Raw genomic sequence first — 22,650 nt, 5'->3', positions numbered from 1 at the left:
ATGCAATTAGACTAATATTGTAGCTTCCTCATGCTAAGATTAGGAAATTCTGGGGGGGGGGGATCTTTCAATTTAATGTTTCTGAATTTTATCTTAAAAACCGTCTACAAGTTCAAAGTAATACTTCAGTTTGGTGCCATATTTTTATATTTATAATAGTTCTAGCTAAAAGATTTGAGAAAACCTTTTCATCAATCTATGCAAAAGTATCCAGCGTCTATTCCATCTAATAGGATGATGATCGTGATGTTTTTTTAGAGATGTGCTGAGTACAAGGTTTGTGGGTTATCAGCTTATGCAGAACAAGTCTGCAAGCATTTCTTACACACACTCACACACACGTGCAGATCTGAATCACCCACAGCTGACTGATTCACAGCAGTTAGACAGGGTTTCCTCCTGGCAGCCAGACAGTATTCAGTTGAAAAGATTTTGCGCGGTATGCTGTATGATTGGATGAGTAATATTCCATCACATGGATTCAGTCATGAGCTTGTTCCTTCATCTGCTTGCATTTGACTTTTAGTGCAATATAAAAAAAGGAATTTGTACTTTGCTTTTTTTAATTTTCAAGTTTCAAAGTTGATCTTTAAATAAAAGCAGCCACTAAATTTAGACTGGGATTGAAGCTAGACTTTAAAAATTGCTTCATAGATGACATCTTCCTTTTGTATTTACCTCAAAAAGACTTGAAACTCTTAAAAATGGTTCTTAGATGTTTGCGTTAATTTAATAATAAAATCTAAGGTTGCCAGATTAATTTTGAGAAAGTAAAAATAAGGACATTTCACAACAAAACTTATTTTTCACCCAATTTTTAATAAATAAAAAAAAGCTCCAAAGGCACAACAAACAGCTTCAACAACACACATCAGAACATGGAAAAACATGACATATGTATGATGGAACATAATTAGAAATAGAAATGGGAGTGTACAGTCACCCACACACCATTACATTGCACGTCAAAAGTAAAAGTGCTGCCTAAAATCTGTGACGTTCTTGAGCTAATCTTAAATTAGTAGGATTAGAGCTAGAGTATCAGCTGACCCACGCTTCCACTTAGCTGTAACGCCACTCACAGTTGAGTTTGGAACATCTAATTGTGATTCAAGACTGAATTTGTTGCTCAGGTGACCTACATATTACAAATATGTAGAAACCATCTGAGTTTCATTTTTTTTTATCATTTTGGCTCTGTGGTGTATGTTTTAATTGCAGAGGTGAGTTCAAAAGGCACAGAAATTTGACATTCAGGAATAACTAGTGAAGGATTTTTCTTCAATCCAACATAAAAATGATCACAAATGACTGAAGAATCTTTTTTCCCCCCCAGGTCTTTCATGACCCACATTCTCAGTATTTTAGCAGTGTGAAATAGAAAGTATCTTTTGTTGTTTTTTCCCCCCCAAGGAAAGTAAAACATTACTTCCCACAATGCATCCTGGTGCCATAGATGCAGGTAGATGATGCACATTAACCTGGTAATCCATGTGAGAAAATAAGAGTACAAAACCAAAACACTCCTGGAAACAGGAACACCCAACAAGAGCTGCAGTATCAGAGAGGCTTCATCATGACTGTCTGGTGACATAATAATCAGACAGTCAATGTGACAGACTTCACCTGTCATTTCTATCTCGGATTGATTTGTTGGGCTTTTTTTTCGAAACAGTAGGAAGTTGCAAAGAACCTTCAAAATGCTTTAATAAATAGAACGTAGAAAAAAAACTATTAGCAGTTTGCTTTAGATTATTTATTTGAGCGTTCATTGCTTCTATTAATTTTCCCCTTTTATCCCCCTCTGGGGAAAATGCATCTACAAAGTAAACTGCAGATGCTGAAGCAATGACAGGAGATCCTAAATATTGTTGGTCCTTGAACCCACCACCTTCATGTGAAGTGAGCGCAGCTGCCCTGCAACCTTTTTCTCCTATTCTTTCATTCACCGAAATCAGCAAAACAAGCTGAGATGCAACTGAAGGATTGCGATCCTTCACCCTCATCTACAGAACATCCACATTTATATACATGTTTACATAAATAATGACATTCCCTGAACAATTTCAAAAACAACAGTAGTTTACAGCATCTGGAATGCAGTACCAACAGTTTGTCTAACTGAAAGAGCCTTCACCTGTCTGTTGGAGTGTGTGCTTTAAATGGAAATAAATATAGACTATAAAACAAACAAAAGACTATACAACAGTAGGAAATGATTGAGGAATATGTCAGCTCTTAAACTGTAGTCTTATGTTTTTTTTCTTTTGTGACGCAGACGACATTCAGTACAAAGCAAGTAGGATATCTTGTGCTGTCGTCGGCAGCTCCGATAAACTCACGCTGTCCGGGTTTCTGTTACATTCGTGGAACCCATCTATGCGTGGTGACTCTCCACAACAATGGAGCCAACAGCAGACTCAGAGTGGTGACACTGAGGACCAGCAGGTACACCTGAACGACAAAGACACACAGACTCACAACCTATTCTTCACTTTCTGTGTAAACTCCACCATATAGTATTTATTAAAATGAACTTAAAAGTATAAATATGTAAAAATGTACCTGATACCTTTCATGAGACACAAATGCATTAACTGAAAACATCTGTTTTAAAAAAAAAGAAGCGAAAGTAACTCACTAATAAAAATCGTGTTTTGGGTATTTTTTAAAGGTTCTTGTGGCCTTTTTCTCACAATAAAGGATATTTTTAAAGAAAGTTAAGCTTAAAATAGCATTTCTGAGTATTTATTTTTCAAATCGTTGTGAATCAGGAGCAGACGAAAGAATGCTGTTGGATAAAGCTTGTAGGTGATACATAGAAGGCTCTGGGTGGGCCATTAGCTTCCTGCTCCGCTCCATTCTGATGCATCCACTTGTAGACTACCAGATCCATGAACGTCTTTGTTTTCCTCGTCTGAGCTGCTATCTGGCTCAGAACTACCCAGCTGGGTAACTGGATAGCTCCAATATTGCTCGCCATTTTTGTTGTATCATTATTGGTTGGCGGGTGTGAGGGGCTGTAAGCTAGCAGGAGAGCGTTTAAACAGAGAGTTCTCAGTTCCAGGAGTTGGTTGCCTCACCCCAATGGTGCCACCCACAACTCAGAGGCTAATTTCTAATGAACTACAGCCGCTTTATGTCCCAGAAAATGACACAGTTTCTTTTATTTTGGCTAAAGACAGCATAAATATAACTGAAAGGCCACTGGGAACGCTTTGATAATTGATCAAAATATGATTGAAGTGGGGTTTATAGTAAGTGACTTTCAAAGTTTAGTTATGACAACACTAAATCCAGGAAAGTAATGACTGACCTCTCTAGAGATGATGCCTGCTCGGCGGGCCTGGCTGCCCAGAACAAAGGAGAACTCGCTGACCTGAGCCAGACCAGCCGAGACAATCCATCGTATGTGTCTGGAGTTCTGAGGCAAAATGACGGACAGAACCAGTACAGCCATGAGGAACTGGAAGAAAAATAAACAGCCATTAAATCTGAGATCGGGAACATAAACAGAAAAACATTTTTTTTGAAAATTCAAGAAAAAGCTGAACCTTCATGATGACAAGTGTAAGCGTCAGCACTATTAGAAAGGTTAGTTCGTACAACACAAACGTTGGGAATACGTGGAGTCCTGCAGCAACAAACACACAATGATCAGGTGTGGTTGCTCTGTTAACTGTAGCACAAAAAACACAGAGTGTTTTGACTGACCGATGGAGGCAAAGAAGATTATGGCCAGAAAATCTCTAACGGGTTCGATGCACCCCATGACCTCTGATGTGACCATGTGTCCCTGTGAGGACAGCAAAGCTCCGGCCAAGAAGCAGCCAAGTTCCATCGAAACATCCAGAAGCTCTGTTACCTACAGAATTAAAAAAAAACATATTTGGACATGAAACAAAGATTTTTAGAACTGATTCAGAAATTAATTAAATGAGAGAGCATACCGTCAGCATGAAAAACACAAAAGCTGTTATCCCCAGCAGCAGGATCTCCTTGGTGCCTTTGCTCTCTGCGTGGAGTCTCTTGCAGTACTGGCCAATCACGTAAGATCGCAGCAATGAACACAGCAGCAGCACGGCAGCCAGAGACAGCAGCACCTGAGCAAGGAGACCCAGCACTCGCAGACCTCCGTACAAAAAGCTAGATTGGACAGAGGGGGCATTCGTTCCGTCATGCAGAGTTTAAATAAATCCGAACTATACCTTAAGAAGAGAGAATGAAAATAGCTGACCCGTCCAAATCTCCACTCTGCGCCTGGATTAAAGTCGGCATGACAGCAATGAACAGGCCAAGCTGAACATCTTGCATCACTAACATCCCAAGGAGAACGCTGCTGTAATCCAGGTCACCTGTCTCACATGAAAAACAACATGCACCCATTGACTACCTGTTACATCAACAAATGAATGAAAGGGAAATTCAACAAGCACAAAAATGAATTTTTATTTCCCTTAACGTTGGAATACATCCACTAAACCAAACTAGCTTTGTAACACTAATGCCAAAAAAAAGACTTATTTTCAACTTAAGATGTAGGTTTTATTTATTTACGCTTATAAAAGACAAAAGACACATTAATCATAAAAAATGCCACTAAAAAAGCCCTCCTCCATATACCTTCTTTGTCCACCTTGCCTCCTCCTGCTAGAAAGCGGGACACCAGCGGAGTGCTGGACAGAGACAGACAGGTGGAGATAAAAACAGTCTGAGTGGGCTGAATGTGCAGAAACTGCCCCCACAGCAAACCAGCTCCAACCATCAGCAGACTCAAGCAGCACGACCCCTGAACCGACGTCTTCCACACCTGCACACACATGCAACATTATGTGGACCTCTGAGAAGAACGATGATGATGATGATGATGATGATGATGACACACTTCAGCAGCGCAAGCTTAGATGTTACAGCTAAACTTGGAACTCCAGATTTTCCATTTTGATCATGTGATGTTGGATTTATCACAGTTTTGCTCACTTGCTTTCCATTTACAACCTTTTCGATTTACCTTTCGGAGGCGTTCAGGGGAGAACTCCAGTCCCACCACAAACAAAGTGAAGAACACCCCCAACTCCCCCAGAGTCTCCACCTGCACCATAGACTGCAAGACACAGAGAGAAGCATAACACTGAACCTTCTGCTGAAGCGTGAGTCTTTTTTGAGGTGAAATCTCAAACATTTGGTCAAACGTCTCCAAAAACAACAGCAAGAAAAAAAAGATGAAAATTCTAAAGGTGCTTTGTGTTGTTACATTTGTTATTTTGACCAAGACTCACAAAAATCCAGGAAATCCGGATGCATGAATCTACATTTATAATATTTGAATAACTATTGCATGTACTGATGCAGGAGAACCACAAACCCTGATGCTGTTGAGACCCGAAGGACCAAGCAGAACCCCGGAAATGATGTATCCAAACATGGGAGGAAGGCCCACCAGACTGCAAATCCAACCACAGGGGAGTGACAGCATTACCACTGACACCAGGTCCTAAACGCAAATAATGAAAAAAATATTACACAAATGCAAAAAATAAATGTCTATATGCTCTTTTTTTGTTGTGTGAATAAACCAAGTTCAACGCAGAAACAACCAACCTTGATAAAGTGATGGTCGGTTCTTGGCATCGTGGAGTCCCGCGGTTTAGTCAGAACATATTGGTTATTTTGGGAGTCGATGAGCATGCTCAGTCCAAGGTCATCCTCCACCTCTTTCTGTTTGGATGTATTCTTCAGCTTCCCCCCTTTCTCCTCATTTTCCACTCTCAGCACCGCCTCCACATTCACTCCTTTCATCTACAAATACAAAGAGACATGTTGGAAAACATGTCTTCATTATGGAAATTGTGTCGTTAGTGTTTTTATCATGTTCTTGTGTCATTTTTTTGATGATGGAGGACATATATAAAGAAAACTTAGCTCAAAATTGCATTTCTGAATATTTCTTTATTCAAATTGCTGTGAATCAGGAGCAGATGAAAAACAATGCAGTTGGAAAAAGATTGTATTTGTTACAAAGAAAATACTCTGGGCGGACCACAAGCTCCCTGCTCCACTCCATTCTGATGTGTACGTGTAGACAAATAGATCCACCTACGTCTATGTTTTCCTCGCCATTTTTGTTGCACTCGCAATGTTAGATTGGTGGTGTGAGGGGCTGTAAGCTAGCAGGAGACTGTGCAAACAGAGAGCTCTCAGTTATGGTGGTGGTGGTGGTGGGGGGTGCTTGTTGTCCCACCCACAACTCAGAAGTGAATTTCTAAAATATCCTGCTGCTCTGCAGAAAATATGTCCAAGAAAATGACAGTTTTTCTTTTTACTTTGCATAATTTTACTTTGCATAAACTGCATAATTATAGTAATTGAAAGACCACTGGGAAAGCTTTGGAAATAGCTTAAAAGATGGCAGGAGTGGGACTTTAATACTGTACCTGTATTTTTAATCTAACCCCACTTTGCAAAAAAAAAAAAAGGCTTTGGATTGTCACAACACGTGCATTTGTGATTCAAGTCTGCAAGACTGGTTTAAGATCGTCTAACCTGCTTGTTGTTGTCAAAGGCGTGCTCTTCGATCTCCTCCTCCAGTCTGTCTGCTGCTCTCCTGACGTCCTCCAGAATCCCATCCAGGATGGAAAGAGCCTTGTTCTGGGCCAAAGCACTCTTAACGGCCTCCTGCTGGTGTTTTTCTGCAGCCACGAGCTCCACATATTCTTGTTCTTCCTATAGAATGACAACATAGTTAACTCTCGAGTTCTGATGATGTATTCTCCATCAGCAAGTTTTCTTTCTTTTGAAAGACAGACATATTTATTTCTTTTAAGAACTTTTACCCAACTGCAGGATCTCATATACCTTTATGGCTGCCTGCCTGAGAGCCTCCAGCCTCTGTCTGCTGCTCTCCTTGATATTAACCACATCCTTGTAATCTCCCTGCAGCGCCCTCTGCAGGCTTTGCATCGCCTGGAACACCAGGTTTTCACTCTCATTCAGCTCCTTCTGAAACACCTCCAGAGTGTGAATCTTGATGCAAACAAAAAGACAATCGCCTGTTTAAGATTTGATCACTATCAATGTCATGATTCATTCAACAGACATTTTAAAATCAGCAGGACAGAATTTCCCAGTTTGCTACCTGGAAGTGTTTCTCCGGTTCCGAGAGGCTTTGGTCTCGTGCGACAGTGTTGGCGGCAGCGGACAGCTTCTTGACGACCACATTTTTCTTACGAAGGAGACCTACCAGCTGTTTGCAGTTGTTGGCCACCCAGCTCTTTCTCTCTTTCTGGGCGTTTTCTTTGGTCTGATAAACCCGGACGACTCGCTGGGCCACCTGGTCTTTCTGCGGCGCGGCAAGTGCCCCTGCCAGGCCGATAAGGCATAGCAGCCAGCATACACGCTGCATCAAAGCCTCTGCTTTGGTGTTTACCAGCACCAGGGATCTGATGAGCAGCAGGAGAGCTAGAGATCTGGAGAGGGGGGAAGATGGGAAAATGTGAATATATGCAGATAATTGTGTATTTTGATAACCATTATTAGGATCATTTTTGCTCTTTTATTTCTGGAAAATGAATGATAAAAAAAAAATCATAAACTGACGTGTTTGATGTTACAGCCCCCTTTACAAAACACTTATGACAGAACAACTAACCCACTTGGAGGGAATCCACAAATGCTTCCAACATTTTTTTTTATCCCTTTCAAAAGTTATACTGAATAAAAAAGCTAAATTAAAGCTGGCAACGCTTCAGTTTACTCTTAAAATTTTTGTTTAATTTTAGGGTAATGCCTCTTTCATGGCAGGGAAGAAATAAGTCAGCTGACCCATTTTGATTCATCACAAAATGCAATTTTTCAAACATTATTATCACTGGATAAATGTCTGATTTTCTTTAAGGCTGATTTCATTTCCACATGTTTATGTGCGACCAGCACAAAAAACCATGGAAATTCATGTTGGCCACACGTAATGCAGCCAAGATGTGCATTGCCTGCATGTATTATAAGTGTTACCAAGGCTGAATTTTGTTCAAAGTTAAACGCTGCTAGGTGTGTGAGATGTGTTCTCCCCATTTGATCCATCCTGATCCATCCTCTGGAAGAGTGGTGAGCAGAGAAAACAGGAGCCATTTGGTGATTTTACCCTTAACTTTAACCATAATCCTAACCTGAACCCTTCCTCTGGGTCTGTGCGGTCACATATTTCAAAAATAACATGCGAAGTTTCACTTTCTTTATCCTGTAGCTTCTGCACTTCAGCTTGATTTTCTTTGAACACTAATTTGACATTCAGGTCATTATCACTAAAAAGTGCCTTTGGTGTCCTCATGATTATCACTCAGACATGAACAAAATGGAGCAGAATAACTAAACTCTGACTTCTTATCATAAGTGACCAAAGACTTGCACACATATCAGTGAAAAAAAGGGCAAATAAGTACATTTATACACCCCAAAAAAATACTAAAAATAAATGCCAAATAACTTTCTTTACATATTCTTTTAGTACATTGTACCTTTGAGATCATGAGCTTAGCGTTCAAGCTCCCCGGCAGTCTTCCTCCTCTTGGCTGGGCTGCAGACGCTCAGCTGAATCTGTTTGGAATCATTAGTGCCACAGCTCCGACCTGCAAACATGAACGGATACATGATTTTTTTTTAATGACTGACTGGCATTCAAGGATAGTTCAGTGTATGTTAATTATGTGGGAGGAAAAATAGAGACACATTTTTAGAAGCAGTGGAAGCAGAACGACAGTCAAAAACATCCCTGTTTTACCATAAGATCACCTAACTATGTTGTGATTTTAGACTCTTTAGATACTAAAAGGCTAGAAATAAGTAATGGGTCAAATAGAATTGACTAGCTACAGCAATATTAACTACACTTGCACTATTAAATTATAATAAAATGTATTTGGATTTGAAATTGATTTATTTCAATTTAAGCAATCAAAGCAAAAAAATAAACTAAAGAAGAAGACAACCAAATGAGAAACATCTATATATTAAACTTAAAATGATTAGTAATTATTTAATTGGAAAATTTAAAAAATAAAAGTAAAAAAGATACACGTCCAAAAATCCATAAACACATGTAAACTATGGAATTATAATTACTCTTAATCATAAATAGTGATATTAATGCTTATACATTCAATATGTAAAGCATTTAATCCATTAAATGGAAAGTTTCTTAGTTTATTAATAATAATTTGTTTTTCAGATATGTATAATATCCCGATCCCACCTTTTAATTTAAGACATCACATTCTTCCAGAAATGTGTCATCAGACAAAAATTATTACAAATTCCATAAATCAATATTACTACTATGAAAAGTGCGTGGTTGTAACAAAGTGGAGTGATTAATAATTATGAAACGTAAAGATTTTTGCATTAATTATCAATCTTAGTTATTGTCAAACTTGTGATTAACTTTCTTAATGTGTGTATTTTTATTTTTATTTACCGATTTTTATGCAAAGGTTTATAATTTAAGACTGAGTTTCACATTAGATCAGTAAATGTTTAGTTATGTGAGCGTTGCTTTTCAGACCTAAACAAAACTGGCTTTGAAATTCTGACTTGTTATAAAAATGAGTATTTATTCATGTAAATCCTGTGAAATCAAGTCGGTGTGTGAATTTAGCAGTGAGTCTAAACTAAAGTCATATGTTCATCTTTAAAATTCCGTGTTTGAAAGTCCTAAAAAAACAGATTTTAAAGGGACTGACACATTCAAACATTGGTAAAGCGGAGCAAACAATAACACGTCATTCCAGGAAACACCTAGGCGTGTGAAATCCGCTCCACCATGTCCCAAAACAGAAAATATACTAAATAAACGCTGGAGATACCTGCCGAATGGAGTCCTGCTCTCAGCTCGGCCAGTGAAGAAACTTCAGGCGCAGGAGTAGACACGAACAATCGAGATGTTGTAACCGTAGCCTCCACCTCTGACACCCCTCCTACCGTGCCACATAGCTGAAACCAGCGTCTCGCAGGCGTTCCTGTTTTTTTTTTTTTCCTCTTTTAATTTAGCGTCAAACTTGATGCTTACTCTCACATTGATTACAGTTGGCAGTAAAGAAGCCCACGGCGGGTCACTGCGGTGAATTCCCCGCTGAGGGGGGGGGGGGGGGGGATCTGAACTTCCAGCGTGGATAAAGCCCTGTTTTCCTCTAGTTAAGTGTGAAAGTAGGTAAGAAAGCCAACATTTGGTGTTAAAGTTCCTCCTCAGAGGAGCTGTCAGACTAGCTTAGGCACTCCCACATAACACAGCGTTACGGCTGCTAACAACATGTAGCTAACGTAGCTGAACAACACAACACCCGTTTTTAGGCTGACGAGTTAAACTGATGCTCGCCTAAACTGGCTTTAAAACTGACGCAATGTTTAATTGTTTTGCGCAAATAATTGTGTCACTGAAGTAAAATGTATATTTCTTTTTATCACATTACTTCCGAAATATCATTTAAACGTGAAAATGGGAGTTGTAGTTTATTAAACCCAACGGTCAACCTTTGACAAATGCTACTCGCCTCGAAACGTTCGAGGTGTATTAACCTTCATGTTAGCCGAGTTAAACTTTTCAATTTAACAAAGAATTAAAACAATCACGTCTCATGTTAATACAGCGATTTGAACAAACTCTGCGCCGATTTTATATTTTCGTTATGTGTGTGTGTTTTTAAACAAAACACGTACAACTTTATTTTGATGGGATATCAACATATAAAGTTAAGAATAAAATATTTACTAAAATTATATATTCTTTAGAAAACTGTTTGGTCGATTGTATCCTTTTTAAAAAAAAAGTTAGGTCAGGTTTAATAACAGCGTTAAACTGCATTTCCCATAAATATATGGTTCTTTTTGCACATGCGCGGTAATATCGGTTCGAATAGTCCAAACAAAAAAGTGCGTATTTATAAAAGTTTCGATGAACGTAGTATCTCAAAGGATACACCGAGATATAGTTCTATAAGATAAAATACATTTTCAAGAGCGTTAATATTTGTCAAAACTTTCACGGGTTTACGTGGTTAAAGTCTTTGTGGCGATAGGTGATCTATGTGCACGACAACCGCGCATGCTCCGTGCAACTTTTTTGTGACATTCCAGGTCGGGTGCGCACGCGGGATTTAAAGTCCCTTCACACAAGATAACTGGGTCAACTTCTGGAAACACATTAAAGACCAGTTCAAGAGTATGAGGACAGTTGTCAACCTAAGATTTTTTTTAATATTCTGAATGTCGGGTTTCTGTAGTTTAACATAAATAAGGTGCTTATTAGAATAATCCTGGGATGCTGTTCAAACAGAATATTGTGTCATAAAGAGTTTATAACTGCGTTATAACCTAAATGTTGTTCTAAAAAAAATGAATGTTTTTTTAACAGCACAGGTTGGAGTTGAGGTTTGACAGTCCCCGTCCTTTTACGCAGGCAGGGGAGAGGACAGCCCTGCTCTCCCCTATTTTCAAAACACAGACCTTCACCACATTTAACCCATGAAAGCTTTGGTGGATCGTAGGAAGCTTGAAGAGCTGTTCAACAGATACAAAGGTAAGTGTTTGGGAAGATATTTGCAGGTGATTGGAACAAAGGAAAAGTTCAAATCAGATGCTCAGGCCTCAATTTTCTGCTGCAGATCCCCAAGATGAGAATAAGATAGGTATCGATGGGATCCAGAAGTTCTGTGATGACCTGGCTCTGGACCCAGCAAGTATCTCCATACTTGTGGTGGCTTGGAAGTTCAGAGCCGCCACTCAGTGTGAGTTCAGCAAGAAGGAGTTCATTGAAGGCATGGTGGACCTGGGGTGAGACGTTCTGCAAATATTTTTAATGAAACATTACATTTCAGAAGTTTTTACGTGTCAACAACTGCACATCATCTATAAAATGAATAAATTAGGGATTTAAATTAACTTTTTTTTTCTCTTTCAGCTGTGATAGCACAAAGACTCTTATAGCCACTCTTCCTAAACTAGAGCAAGAGCTGAAAGAAGCAGGAAAGTTTAAAGACTTCTATCAGTTTACCTTCAGTTTTGCAAAGAACCCAGGCCAGAAAGGTTTAGGTAATCATCAGAATGAGTTTTTTTTATCTACAATATTCTAAATAAGTGTTGAACATTGTTATTTCTCTTTCCAGATCTAGACATGGCTATACCTTATTGGAATCTAGTACTCAAAGGCAGATTTAAGTTCTTGGATCTTTGGAATCGCTTCCTGCTGGTACGTTTATTTATTCAATTCTTTTTTTAGTGTCACTAAATATTTTTGTTTTTGTTTTATTAAAATAATTTTTCTTTTAAATGCAGTGTTATTTTATCAGTTTTTTTCCCTGCTAAATTGATTCAAATCAACAAGGACTAGTTAAAATCCCGTTCTATAGAGTTAGAGCAAAAACCTTTTCAACAGATTAAACAATTTAGAATGACTTCCACAAACAAAGCAGACCTGAGATTTACCTCTGATGTTACTTCATGAAGGAGCACCACAAACGATCGATCGCTAAAGACACGTGGAACCTCCTCCTGGACTTCAGCAACATGATTGAAGAGGATATGTCCAACTATGATGAGGAAGGTGAGCCCGTGGCAGAAGGGGGTTTTCTCGCACTGCAGTAGTGACTCTACAAGTTCCCTGCTCTGTTTCATTTGATGCATCCACTTTCAGATAAATAGATCACTTGAAGTCTTTCTGATCGTCTGGACAGCTCCAATATTGTTCGCCATTTCTGTTGCACCAGTAATGTTAGGTTAGGGGTGTGAGGGGCTGTCAGCGTGTAAACAGAGGTATGATGGTAAAAGGGGGCGGGCTACAGACCGGGCTGCAGACTGGCAGAACTACTGCCGTTCTGCAGAAACTTTGTCATGTCCTAGAAAACAACACAGGCTGATTTTGGCCTAATCATAATTAAAAGACCACTGGAAATGCTTTTACAATAGATTAAAAAAGGATCGCAGTGGTACTTTAAAAAAAAAAATAGGTTAACCAGTTTCATACCTTGAATATTTATCTTAGAAACATGGGACTTGATTGTTAACTATGCAGATAAAGCTAAGAAGCTTCTGTTAATGGAGTTCAAAACATGTCACTTCTTCACAGAAATCCATAGACCCATGGTGGTTCATGTTTATGGGTAATTACACCTCTAAATGCTGCCGGATGTGTCTGTTGCTAACAGTGTTGTTTTTGCTTTCTCTGCAGGGGCCTGGCCTGTCCTCATTGATGATTTTGTGGAGTTCGCCCGTCCAATTGTTACCAGAAATAAACACAAAATGACATAACACTTGAACCTCCTGCAGCGGATAGAGTGTATTCTTTCATTAGTCTTTTTTTGAACAAGGTTTTTAAAACCAAAAACAGACTAAGCTGGTCTTTAAGAGCCCTATTTGGATTCATCTAACTGCATTAGACTGGCGAATAGAAGAAAAGGCTTTTTCTGTTTGAACTCTGGAAATGAAATGTGAAAAATATCGCTCATCACTGGAGTCGTCAGTGAAAGGTGGTTTTGAAGTGCCTTTGTGTATTCAGAACAGGTTTTTATAGAAGCACGTGAACAGGCTAAACCATTGATGCAGGAGTTTGTGGCCTCACGATGTTGCAGCAGGAGCAGGAAGTCCTATTCTGTGTGTTTTTTATTTTATTTTGTAAGTCTAGAGCAGTGCCAAGAATCGAACAGGAATGTTTCCTTTGCCACAATTAGGAATTTGTTGGGTCTTTTTGAAATGAATTATGGCAGAGAAATCTAAATCATAAAGCCTAATTATACATTTCCTTTTTCCCCCGAAAATATGTTAGGAAATAACTCACCTTCATTGAATGAAAGCAAAAATGTCCAGATCAACGTCTCCTCACAGCATAGAGCTGCATGGCTTCTGCGTTTAGCACAGTTACAGTTTGTTCTACATATCATTTTTACGACAGTAGAATAACCAGAAGAACAACCCAGGAACAATGAGTAAAGCCAGACCTGCAGGTTGACTGTCTGTATGAAGACATGTCACATCTGCAAGTACAAACCGCACTGACCTTTACTTTTTCAGTTGCCGTCGTCTTCTTAGCTCCAGGCGTTTTGTAAAAACTGAAGAGCCAATCAGTTTACTTGACAGTTTGTTGTATTTTCGTATTTTAACTATCTAATTTACATACAATAGTATTTAAGATGTTTACACTTGAGGTTGTTGGTTGCTTCATTTGCTTGAAGCCTGTGTTGTTTGTTGAATCATGAGGACTGCTGATGCTGCCATCTAGTGGCGTTTGAGGGTTACAGCACTTCTTGTGCTGCAGGCAGATGTTACTAAAAAAGGCTCGTTACTGAAAGCAGCCAGAAATACTCTTCACTGTATTTAGTATTCACTTGTTGCCTTTGAACCTGCCTAACAGTGTGTTAAAGGCAGGGTTAGGGTTTACAGGAGAGTTCAGTCCTAATCATCCCTCAGTCATCAGTGAGCACAAGTTGAGTTCCAGTATTCTTTGTGTTCCACTCTGCCAAACTATCACCATCTATTTTCATGATGTTGTGGATGGTTGTCAATGTAGCTTTTACCCTTTTTTTTTTCTGCACCCCCTTTTGCTATTAGATTGCATACATGTTTTGTCTGCAATTTCATTGCAAGTTCTTGTAAAGTGCTTCTGACTGTTATTTTATTCTGCTAATTTATCAAATAAAAGCAGTGCACAATATTTGGTGACAAATTTGTTGTGAAAAGCATCCCCTTTGTGTGTTAGGAAGTCATCCTTGGCTGTCATAAAAGTAATATTCTTCACAGGTTTGTTCAGTCAAATGTTAACGCTGCCTTATATCTGCAGTCCAACAAAAGAATATTTACTGGTGAATGTTTAGTCACGTCTGTCACTCAGCAACATAAAAAGGCCATAAATCAAAGGGCATTTCCTTGATTATTTCTTTTGACGTTTAATCTGACTAATAGATGCTCATCAGCACAACTATATCCACCTTTAAACCAGCAGTTCAAGTACTACAAGTCAATTATTTGTGTGTAACTCTGGAGACTGGATATGTTTGGTAACCGTTGTTTCTTATCAAGTTGCATTCTTGCAGCAGATCGTCATCTCCAGCTCATCTAGTAAAGCTTCAACTGCTCGGTGGACCTTTGGGGCTATATTTAGTGCCACATAAATATACAGAAATGAAAAGCAGAATGCAGTCAAAGCTTTGGAGCAAATGCTTGAAGATGTGTCACTTCCTGTTCTTTTTACTGTCACTGGATAGTGGTGGAAATGTTGATGCGGTGAACAAAGAGTGGGAGAAGTTCATTTATACTTGCATTTAAAATAGTTGAATGAAAGTAGGTGGTTTGTGTGTGTGTGTGGGGGGGTGTTAGGTCTGTTGGAATGATGCTGCATTCTTGTTGTCCTCCCCTGGGACAGGTGCTGCATCCTGAGGCTTAAGCACCAGCTGACACATGCACTTTAACCCAGCAGTGTATTAGCATCTCTTCCAGCCCCCCTGCACCCCTCTGCTGCCCCTCAGGCTTGGGACCACTAGGATTGCCTTTTTAGGAGACACCTGATCATAGCTTGAACTCCCTGCCGCCCCCCAACACAAAGAAGCGCCGGCTGATAATGCTTTTCCATTGATGTCTGAGTCTGGCCGCCTTCACCCTGGAGTGTCTGCGAGAACCTTCAGGTGGATGACAGGCTGGTAGGATGGAGAACGTGGAGCTTTGAGGGAAACTTTTCATTTTTTTCCTGCTGTTTCTTTGTGAATGCGAGGGATACAAAAGCCTTTAAGGGTTTCACCACGTATTTAACCAAGACAGACAATCTGTTTTCAATTTAGGAGATCACCTTTTTTTATTCTCCTGAAAAGAAGATAAAATCTAGACAGATGGAGAAGTTTAAGGCAGCTATGATTCTGGGTGCTGCTGGTGATGCGTTGGGCTACAGGAAGGGACTCTGGGGAAGCTGCACATCAGGGAAGAAGATCCAAGAGGAAGTGAGTGCTATGGGGGGACTGGAGGCCCTTAAACTGGATCCAGAGAATTGGCCGCTGAGTGATGCGGTGCTCATGCTCATGACCACAGCCCAAGCTCTCATAACAGGTAAGCTATACAGGAGAAAAGAGGCATGGTACATGGTTACAGCCATCTATTTTTTATTTTAGAGAGAAAGATCACAGTAAAATTGACCTTTTACCCTTTACTTATACTGTATATTAATAGTAAGATGGCCTACATTTTTGCATAATCTAAATAAAGAGATTTTTAATTGTCTAATCACAAACCAAACTAGGCTGATTGGACCTGCTCCGATCTGTCCCTGCAACAAGAGGTCACACAAGTCTCAATATAAAACTTCTGCTACATGGAATCTCCCACTTCTACCAGGAATCTACAGGAAAGAACAGCATGAGACAGATTCTATATGAGAAGCATCTTTTCTGCTTTGCCTTTCAGCAGCAATTCACATAACTTCATGATCCACCGGTGTCAGGGATGGCAGCTGATGTGCCTTAAAGCCACAGACTGTTCTTACTAAAGACAATGAGATGCTTTGAGATTTCAGGCCCCCCTTTATTTATTTATTTTTTTCTGCTACACTCCAGTAGGCAGACACAGAGAGAATCATAAAATCAAGTTAGTTTTTCTTTGCTTCATTCAAAATAAAATAATTTCGGCATTTTTGTTATGTGGGGAAATAAAAACTCTCTACTTTGCCAACTTCTTTGAGAACTGAACATGTGGTTTGCTGATGGCCCTCAAGTTTTGTCTTTAGTCTTTAAGAGTACAAGCATAGAGCTAAAGGGACCGTACACCCGCTTTAGGCATTCTGGTCCTAATCAGACTGAGGCTAAACTTAGATCATCACAACACCCTTTATCTTTCCTCGCATGCCTCTGATGAATGACTCAATCTCTGAATGTGTATTTGTGTGTCTAGATTATTGGTGCCTAGAGGATCTGTACAGAGAGCTGGTGCGTCTTTATGTGGAAGCCATGGTATCTCTTCAAGGCAAAGCTCCCGACTCTACCACAGTGGAAGCTTGCTCTCACCTCAAACCTCACAACTTCCTGCTCGCCTGGCATACACCGTTCAATGAAAAAGGTTGCTGGATGTAAAAGATAAAAACATGCTTTTGTTTAAAAAAAAAATAAAGCTTGGACTTATGTGTCCATGTCCAGGGTCTGGATTCGGGGCAGCAGCCAAAGCCATGTGTGTGGGTATGCGATACTGGCAGCCCGAGCGACTGGAAAACCTGGTGGAGGTCAGCATTGAAACTGGCAGAATGACCCACAACCACCCAACAGGTGACAGTCTGGACAACAGGGAAATTCTCACTGACAAAATAAGGATTTTGCTGTTCAGTGAATGATCCCTACTTGCATTTGGATAGAGTTGATTTAACTAATTAGTCGCAGCTATCAACTGATTGGAGACGAATCTTGTGTTGCTTTTGGCTTCAGGCTTTCTTGGCTCCCTGACAACAGCCTTGTTTGCATCGTACGCAATCCAGGGAAAGCCTGTGGTGAGATGGGGCCGCGAGCTCATGAAGGTAATCCCCCGTGCTGAGGAGTACTGCAGGAAGACCATACGGCACGTGTCAGGTTGGAGCCCTTTGATTTGCTACAGTTTGTACAGAAATGAAGGTTGTCAGATGGGACAGCTGAAGCCACTGACTCTTTTGCACAGAGTATCAGGAGAACTGGTTCTATTTTGTGGCAAAGTGGCAGTTTTACCTTGAAGAACGTGAAATAGACAAGGAGGGAGGGAACCAACCATCATTCCCTGATCACTATGACCCTGAAGAGGCAGATAAAGTAAGATCTTTTTGTCCTGACTTTCATTTAACACACTAAAATGTTTATAAAGCCTTTTCATTTTTAACAGATGTATAAACGCTGGAGCTCCGAGGGCCGTGCTGGCCGCAGAGGTCACGATGCTCCCATGATAGCTTACGACGCCCTTCTGGCAGCAGGGAGTGACTGGGCTGAGCTCTGTAGACGAGCTATGTTTCATGGAGGTAAGGACTACAGAACCTTGAGCCTTAAAGTTGAAAAAGTGCAGCAGTATGCCATCATTTTTACAAAATTTTTGTTGATTTTTTTTTTTTTTTTTTTTAGGTGAAAGTGAAGCCACAGGCCTGATTGCAGGCTGTCTCTATGGTCTCATGTACGGCTTGAGCCAGATTCCCCAAGGCCTGTACAAGGATTTGGACAAAAGAGAACAGCTGGAGGAGCTGGGAGAGGCTTTGTACAAGGCAGCCTCTGCAGAGAAGTGCATTGACAAGTAATCCAGAGCTTTACTGACCTGAACTCTACCAGCTCTCAGTCTATCTGAGCTTAAGTTTACTGCCCCCACAGGCACCAGAGATCTCAAAGGGGGGCTTTTTTCCATCTTTGAATTTTCTGTCTTATCCACAGGCCTGCCATTAACATTAAAGGATTAGAAAAGCATCGCTTACTTTGGGAATGATGCTCCGAAATATCATAATATTGAAACAAATATGCCATAAATACATTTATGTAAAAATTCCCTTTAGTTTTACGTCTGTAATTATTTTAGTGTGCCAAATGTATTGTTTTGTTAACAGCAAAGAATCCATCACAAAACCTTTATAACATAACAGACAACCAGACCATAATTATTGCAAAAAAATGTTTGTTCCTTATAATATTTGTTGGCTCAATGTGTTCTTCAGGATAAACATTTTGTTTTATTTGGGTCCCCACCCCCCCAAAAAAAAAAGAAGCTAATATGCATCAACCTAAAGCATGGAAATTGTGTAATGCATAAAACTGACCAATAATTTATTTGGAGACACTGTCTAATGGCCTATAAAACTATGTTAAAAAAACCTGATTGTTCTAAGTGATTTTTTTGCCTTCAATATTAACTTAAAAACATATTACCAGCCAGCCTTCATCAACTTAAGTATCACACCCTAAAACATTAAATAGTTAAAACATTTTTTAGAAATGTCCTTTTTTTAAATTTCAATACAAAAAAAGGTTCTTGTATGTATGTATGTGTATTCATGTCCTGCTTAATTTAGTGTACACTGGCAAAAAACAAAACAGAGCATGAAACTAACGCATTTATTGTGTTGCAATGTTCTCCTTTAAAATCCCCTGAACTAATCAACTGTAACATCTGATTTTTTTTAATCTAAGCACCCCTTTTCTCCATTTTTCTTAAGTAACAAAATAACTGATAGATTTTTGCTAAGCTCAGAATAAACATCTGTGTAATAAGAATATTTATTAAAAAAAACAAAAACAAGTTTAAGTTGATACTTGAAGAAGGACCCAGAACCTTTGTTTGAAGATACAAAGGTTGGCATGGTCCCAACTTTTTTTTACCGGATGGTGTTGTCATTTTTTAGGAAAAAAGCCACAGGAGCTAAGTTTTGCATGTCCTCTATTCTCTATAGACCAGATTCTTGGAAAAGCAGTTTCAGCCCTGGATCCAGTGTGCTGAGGAGGTTGGTTAGAGACCGCAAATGCCCTTCAGCGCTGCGAGAGGTTCTCCAGAGTCTGCTGCAATACCTGATTCAAGATCTGCCAAAGAGGAGGAGCAGAAACCCGGAGTACACAGCAGCTACAGCTGAGACAGACCCCAGAATCACAGATTGCTCTGAAAGTAAGACGTCAGTGAAAACGATTACATATCAGGCAAGTCACAAAGTGGGAAATGCTGATGAGGCTGTTTCGAATGCCACTGAAAAGTGCTGGATGGATCCAAAAGATAAAAAGCCACAAGAAGAGCATGGAGCAGATGACGTCAGATGTCAGTGCCTCACCACATTCCAGCTGCTCCAAGCCAAATTTTCCAGGTCCTCCCCCAAACCCTACATCAGTCAGCAGAGGGAGGTAGGAACTCTCTGTTTGAGCAGAGGAACACCTGGGCATAAAAACCACAGTCAAAACAGAGGACACAACATACTCACAAAGGACAAATGCAAAAAGGAACAAGGATTTAAGAGACAATGCACTGTGAAAAATATTCTTGCTAAATTTGCAATGGCTGAACAGAAAGAGCAGGAGTTAAAACATTTGAAGAAGCAATCGATTAAACCCAAACTTGTTGGAAGACAGATCACATATTCTTTAATGGAGAAGTTTGAGACTACAGCCACTGTATGTACAAGAACTGACTTTGACGTTACTAAGGGGAGCCGGAGTGAAGTTCTACAAAGTAAAAATGAAAAGAGGACCTTTTTGGGTCGAGAAGAACAAACGGAAGATCAAACCGCCCATTGGAAATCTACGCCAGAGCAATCGGAGATTAAATTAGGTCAGCAGAATTTTAAAAGAAAAGGAAAAGAACAAAGATCTGAGCAACAAGAAGAGGTTTTAAACTCAGAATCCGACGTCAAGTCTCCTTTGAATCCTGTGGAAGAACAGCTTCACACCTCAGGGCAAAGTTTGAAGTGTCAGACATGCCACGTCAAAGTTGAGGGTCAGACGTCAGCAAAAGTCCATGAAGTTCCGACTCTGGTAGTTTCAAACTCAACAAGTGTGAAATACGGATGTCAAGAGTTCATCCCTTTATCTTCTGTGACAGAGTGTCCTTTCCCACAGCCTCACAGGCTGCATCTACAGGAAGAGCTTATGCAGAACTGGCATGCAGCCACCATCATGGCCTGTTGTCCCGTGTGGACCAGGTGTGTGGACTGCTCTCCTGTCCAATTGCTGAAGGAGACTCAATATGAAGCTTCTCTATGCTCCAGTTTTGAAAAGAGAGCAGGAAAAATCCCTGGCGATTTGTGTGGAGAGCTCTCTTCTGATGAGATAGAGAAAAGCAAATTCCCCACAACGGCAGACTTAAAAGTTCTACCAAAGTGTTCCACCCATACCTCTGGTGGAGCCAGGACCAATGGAAGCTCAAACCTTTCTGGAACTGTTATCAGTCAGAGGGGCATGCCCATGTATGTCATCCCACGTACCTTCAGATTTGACGATCACTTTGATTCCTGCTCTCAATCCTCTCCACAACAAGAAACTGTAAATTCTCTGAGGGACAATCCACCATCACAACTTGACTTTTATGTTTTTTCTCATAGTAATACCATAGAAACGCCTAAAAGCTTCAAAGACACTGACCCATGCCGTCCTCAACATGTTCCCCAATATGAGATGGAGAAGAAACCAGCAGATGCTCAAATAGATGATACGGAAGATGCAGAAAACAAGAAAAAAGAATTAAATCTCATGCCTGGGAATGATACAAGACTGCCACAAAGATCGTTTTTTCCAGAAGAGAATAGGGCCGCAGCTGAAGGATGGGAGCTCTCTGCAGTAGCTTTTTCCATTCCTAAACCCGACCAAAACAAAAGGAAAGAAAAACCAAAGTACACGACAATTTGTTACGCTGATTCTTCTATCAAGCAGACACATAAACCCAAAATCATAAGATTTACAGACACCTTTAATTTCTAGGGCAGGCCCATGTCAGTTTTCCAATGACAGAGGAGAAAAGGTTTAAGCTCAAATTTAAACTGATTTAAACTAAATTCAATATTAAAGCAAAACCAAACAATTAAACCAGGACTTTTGTTGTTTTTAACTATAAGACTGTCTAGAATTTGTCCTCAAATTTATTCACCAAAATGAATTTCAAAACTGGTCTTCCTAGGCCAAAAGGAATACAAAGTCATGTTTTGTTTTTGGCCACATAAAGCAAAAATGATTTTACTGTGATGTAACAGTTCTGCAGATAAAAACATTTGGCACGCACGTCCTTTTCCTGTTGAAGGTTTCCTGAAGTAAACTGGAGATAAGTTTATCTTTCAGTCATAATTGACAGACAGAGAGGACAACTGTGAGAGACTACAAGAAAAGTCTGATGATTCTCACAATTAAGATCAGAGAAAACAACATTAGGTTATCATTAACTTTTATATATTAACTAGCATGTGATATGGTGACTAACCACAGTTATTTTAGCTATTTCGACCAATCACAACCTTAACATTTTTACACTCATATTTTTCACGTACAGTATTATGATGAAGATGGACAGCAGCAGTTTTGGGAGCTTTGAATGTTTTGACAACTGTTAATTCAAGAAAACGGTTTTGTTTAATGTGTTAATAAAAAGGGTGTTTTTCTCTCTTCTTTTGTGTATCTTAAGTAGTTTAATAGTTACAATTTCATTTTATGCAGTTTCCAGAAATATGTTTTCAATTGTATTTTTCACAAGTTTAGATATTAAGATTTGATCCACATGACACTGTAATGCCTTCTCGGTAAGCAGTAAATCCCAGCTCACACACTGAAAAATAACAAGAAAACTAAGTGACATGCTTTAGATCTACAATTTTCAATACAATGCTTTGAGAAAAAGCACTTCATTGGCTTTATGGGCTTGTACAAAAGAACTGATCACTGTATGTCCACAGATAAATGTCCACTGGAGATGTGACAATTGTACAAAAAAGATGAGACGCTTTGTGAGAATGGAGAAGTGGGTACAGAAAAGAAATTCTTCCAGACACAACAATTCAGAGTGTGCCAAAGTTGACTTGTTTCACTTTTTATCCCCTCTGCAGATTTTTATACATTTTTTGTATAAGAAAAATGGATTAAAAATAAAACATTAGAAAAACAAAAGACAAAGTTATAAACTTTTCGAAATACAGTCAACAGTATTTCATGTAAAAGTATAAGTAACAACAAC

At 39.5% G+C, this 22,650-nt stretch overlaps 3 protein-coding genes across 13 annotated transcripts; 2 read left to right on the top strand and 1 right to left on the bottom strand.

Moving 5' to 3' along the window:
• Positions 1-799: 799 nt before the first annotated feature.
• slc9d1 (solute carrier family 9 member D1) lies at positions 800-9,996 on the bottom strand. 2 transcript variants are annotated; one of them, XM_004067154.5, is made up of 15 exons: positions 9,858-9,996; positions 8,514-8,624; positions 7,136-7,466; positions 6,856-7,023; positions 6,544-6,723; positions 5,602-5,799; positions 5,366-5,494; positions 5,012-5,104; positions 4,624-4,810; positions 4,238-4,355; positions 3,951-4,146; positions 3,715-3,865; positions 3,555-3,634; positions 3,317-3,466; positions 800-2,454 (listed from the first exon to the last, which is right to left on the bottom strand). In XM_004067154.5, the coding sequence occupies exons 3-15, from the start codon at positions 7,400-7,402 to the stop codon at positions 2,359-2,361; spliced, it is 2,013 nt and encodes a 670-aa protein (XP_004067202.1). In that variant the 5' UTR covers positions 7,403-7,466; positions 8,514-8,624; positions 9,858-9,996; the 3' UTR covers positions 800-2,358. The 2 variants fall into 2 exon arrangements, with proteins under 2 accessions (XP_004067202.1, XP_011488648.1); XM_011490346.4 differs by lacking the exon at positions 3,555-3,634.
• A 54-nt stretch (positions 9,997-10,050) lies between these two features.
• dcun1d2b (DCN1, defective in cullin neddylation 1, domain containing 2b) lies at positions 10,051-14,692 on the top strand. Of its 9 annotated transcripts, none has more exons than XM_004067155.5 (7): positions 10,051-10,197; positions 11,402-11,566; positions 11,652-11,820; positions 11,948-12,078; positions 12,153-12,235; positions 12,493-12,589; positions 13,214-14,692. In XM_004067155.5, the coding sequence occupies exons 2-7, from the start codon at positions 11,512-11,514 to the stop codon at positions 13,291-13,293; spliced, it is 615 nt and encodes a 204-aa protein (XP_004067203.1). In that variant the 5' UTR covers positions 10,051-10,197; positions 11,402-11,511; the 3' UTR covers positions 13,294-14,692. The 9 variants fall into 9 exon arrangements, with proteins under 9 accessions (XP_004067203.1, XP_011488653.1, XP_011488690.1 ...); XM_011490351.4 differs by having other exon boundaries at positions 10,054-10,201; XM_011490388.4 differs by having other exon boundaries at positions 10,064-10,201; positions 11,447-11,566.
• An 853-nt stretch (positions 14,693-15,545) lies between these two features.
• On the top strand, positions 15,546-22,088 carry adprhl1 (ADP-ribosylhydrolase like 1). Of its 2 annotated transcripts, XM_011490397.4 has the most exons (8): positions 15,546-16,074; positions 16,912-17,076; positions 17,154-17,279; positions 17,436-17,576; positions 17,662-17,789; positions 17,860-17,992; positions 18,093-18,258; positions 19,403-22,088. In XM_011490397.4, exons 1-8 carry the CDS (start codon positions 15,861-15,863, stop codon positions 21,408-21,410), a joined length of 3,081 nt encoding a protein of 1,026 aa, XP_011488699.1. In that variant the 5' UTR covers positions 15,546-15,860; the 3' UTR covers positions 21,411-22,088. The 2 variants fall into 2 exon arrangements, with proteins under 2 accessions (XP_011488699.1, XP_004067117.1); XM_004067069.5 differs by lacking the exon at positions 19,403-22,088 and having other exon boundaries at positions 18,093-18,510.
• The last annotated feature ends 562 nt before the right edge of the window (positions 22,089-22,650 follow it).

Source organism: Oryzias latipes, chromosome 3, assembly GCF_053564925.1.
Source record: "Oryzias latipes strain Hd-rR chromosome 3, Olatipes_Hd-rR_3.1".
Lineage (NCBI taxonomy): Eukaryota > Metazoa > Chordata > Actinopteri > Beloniformes > Adrianichthyidae > Oryzias > Oryzias latipes.
Note: the sequence above shows the minus strand (reverse complement) of the source record. Positions and strands in the feature narration are given on the sequence as shown.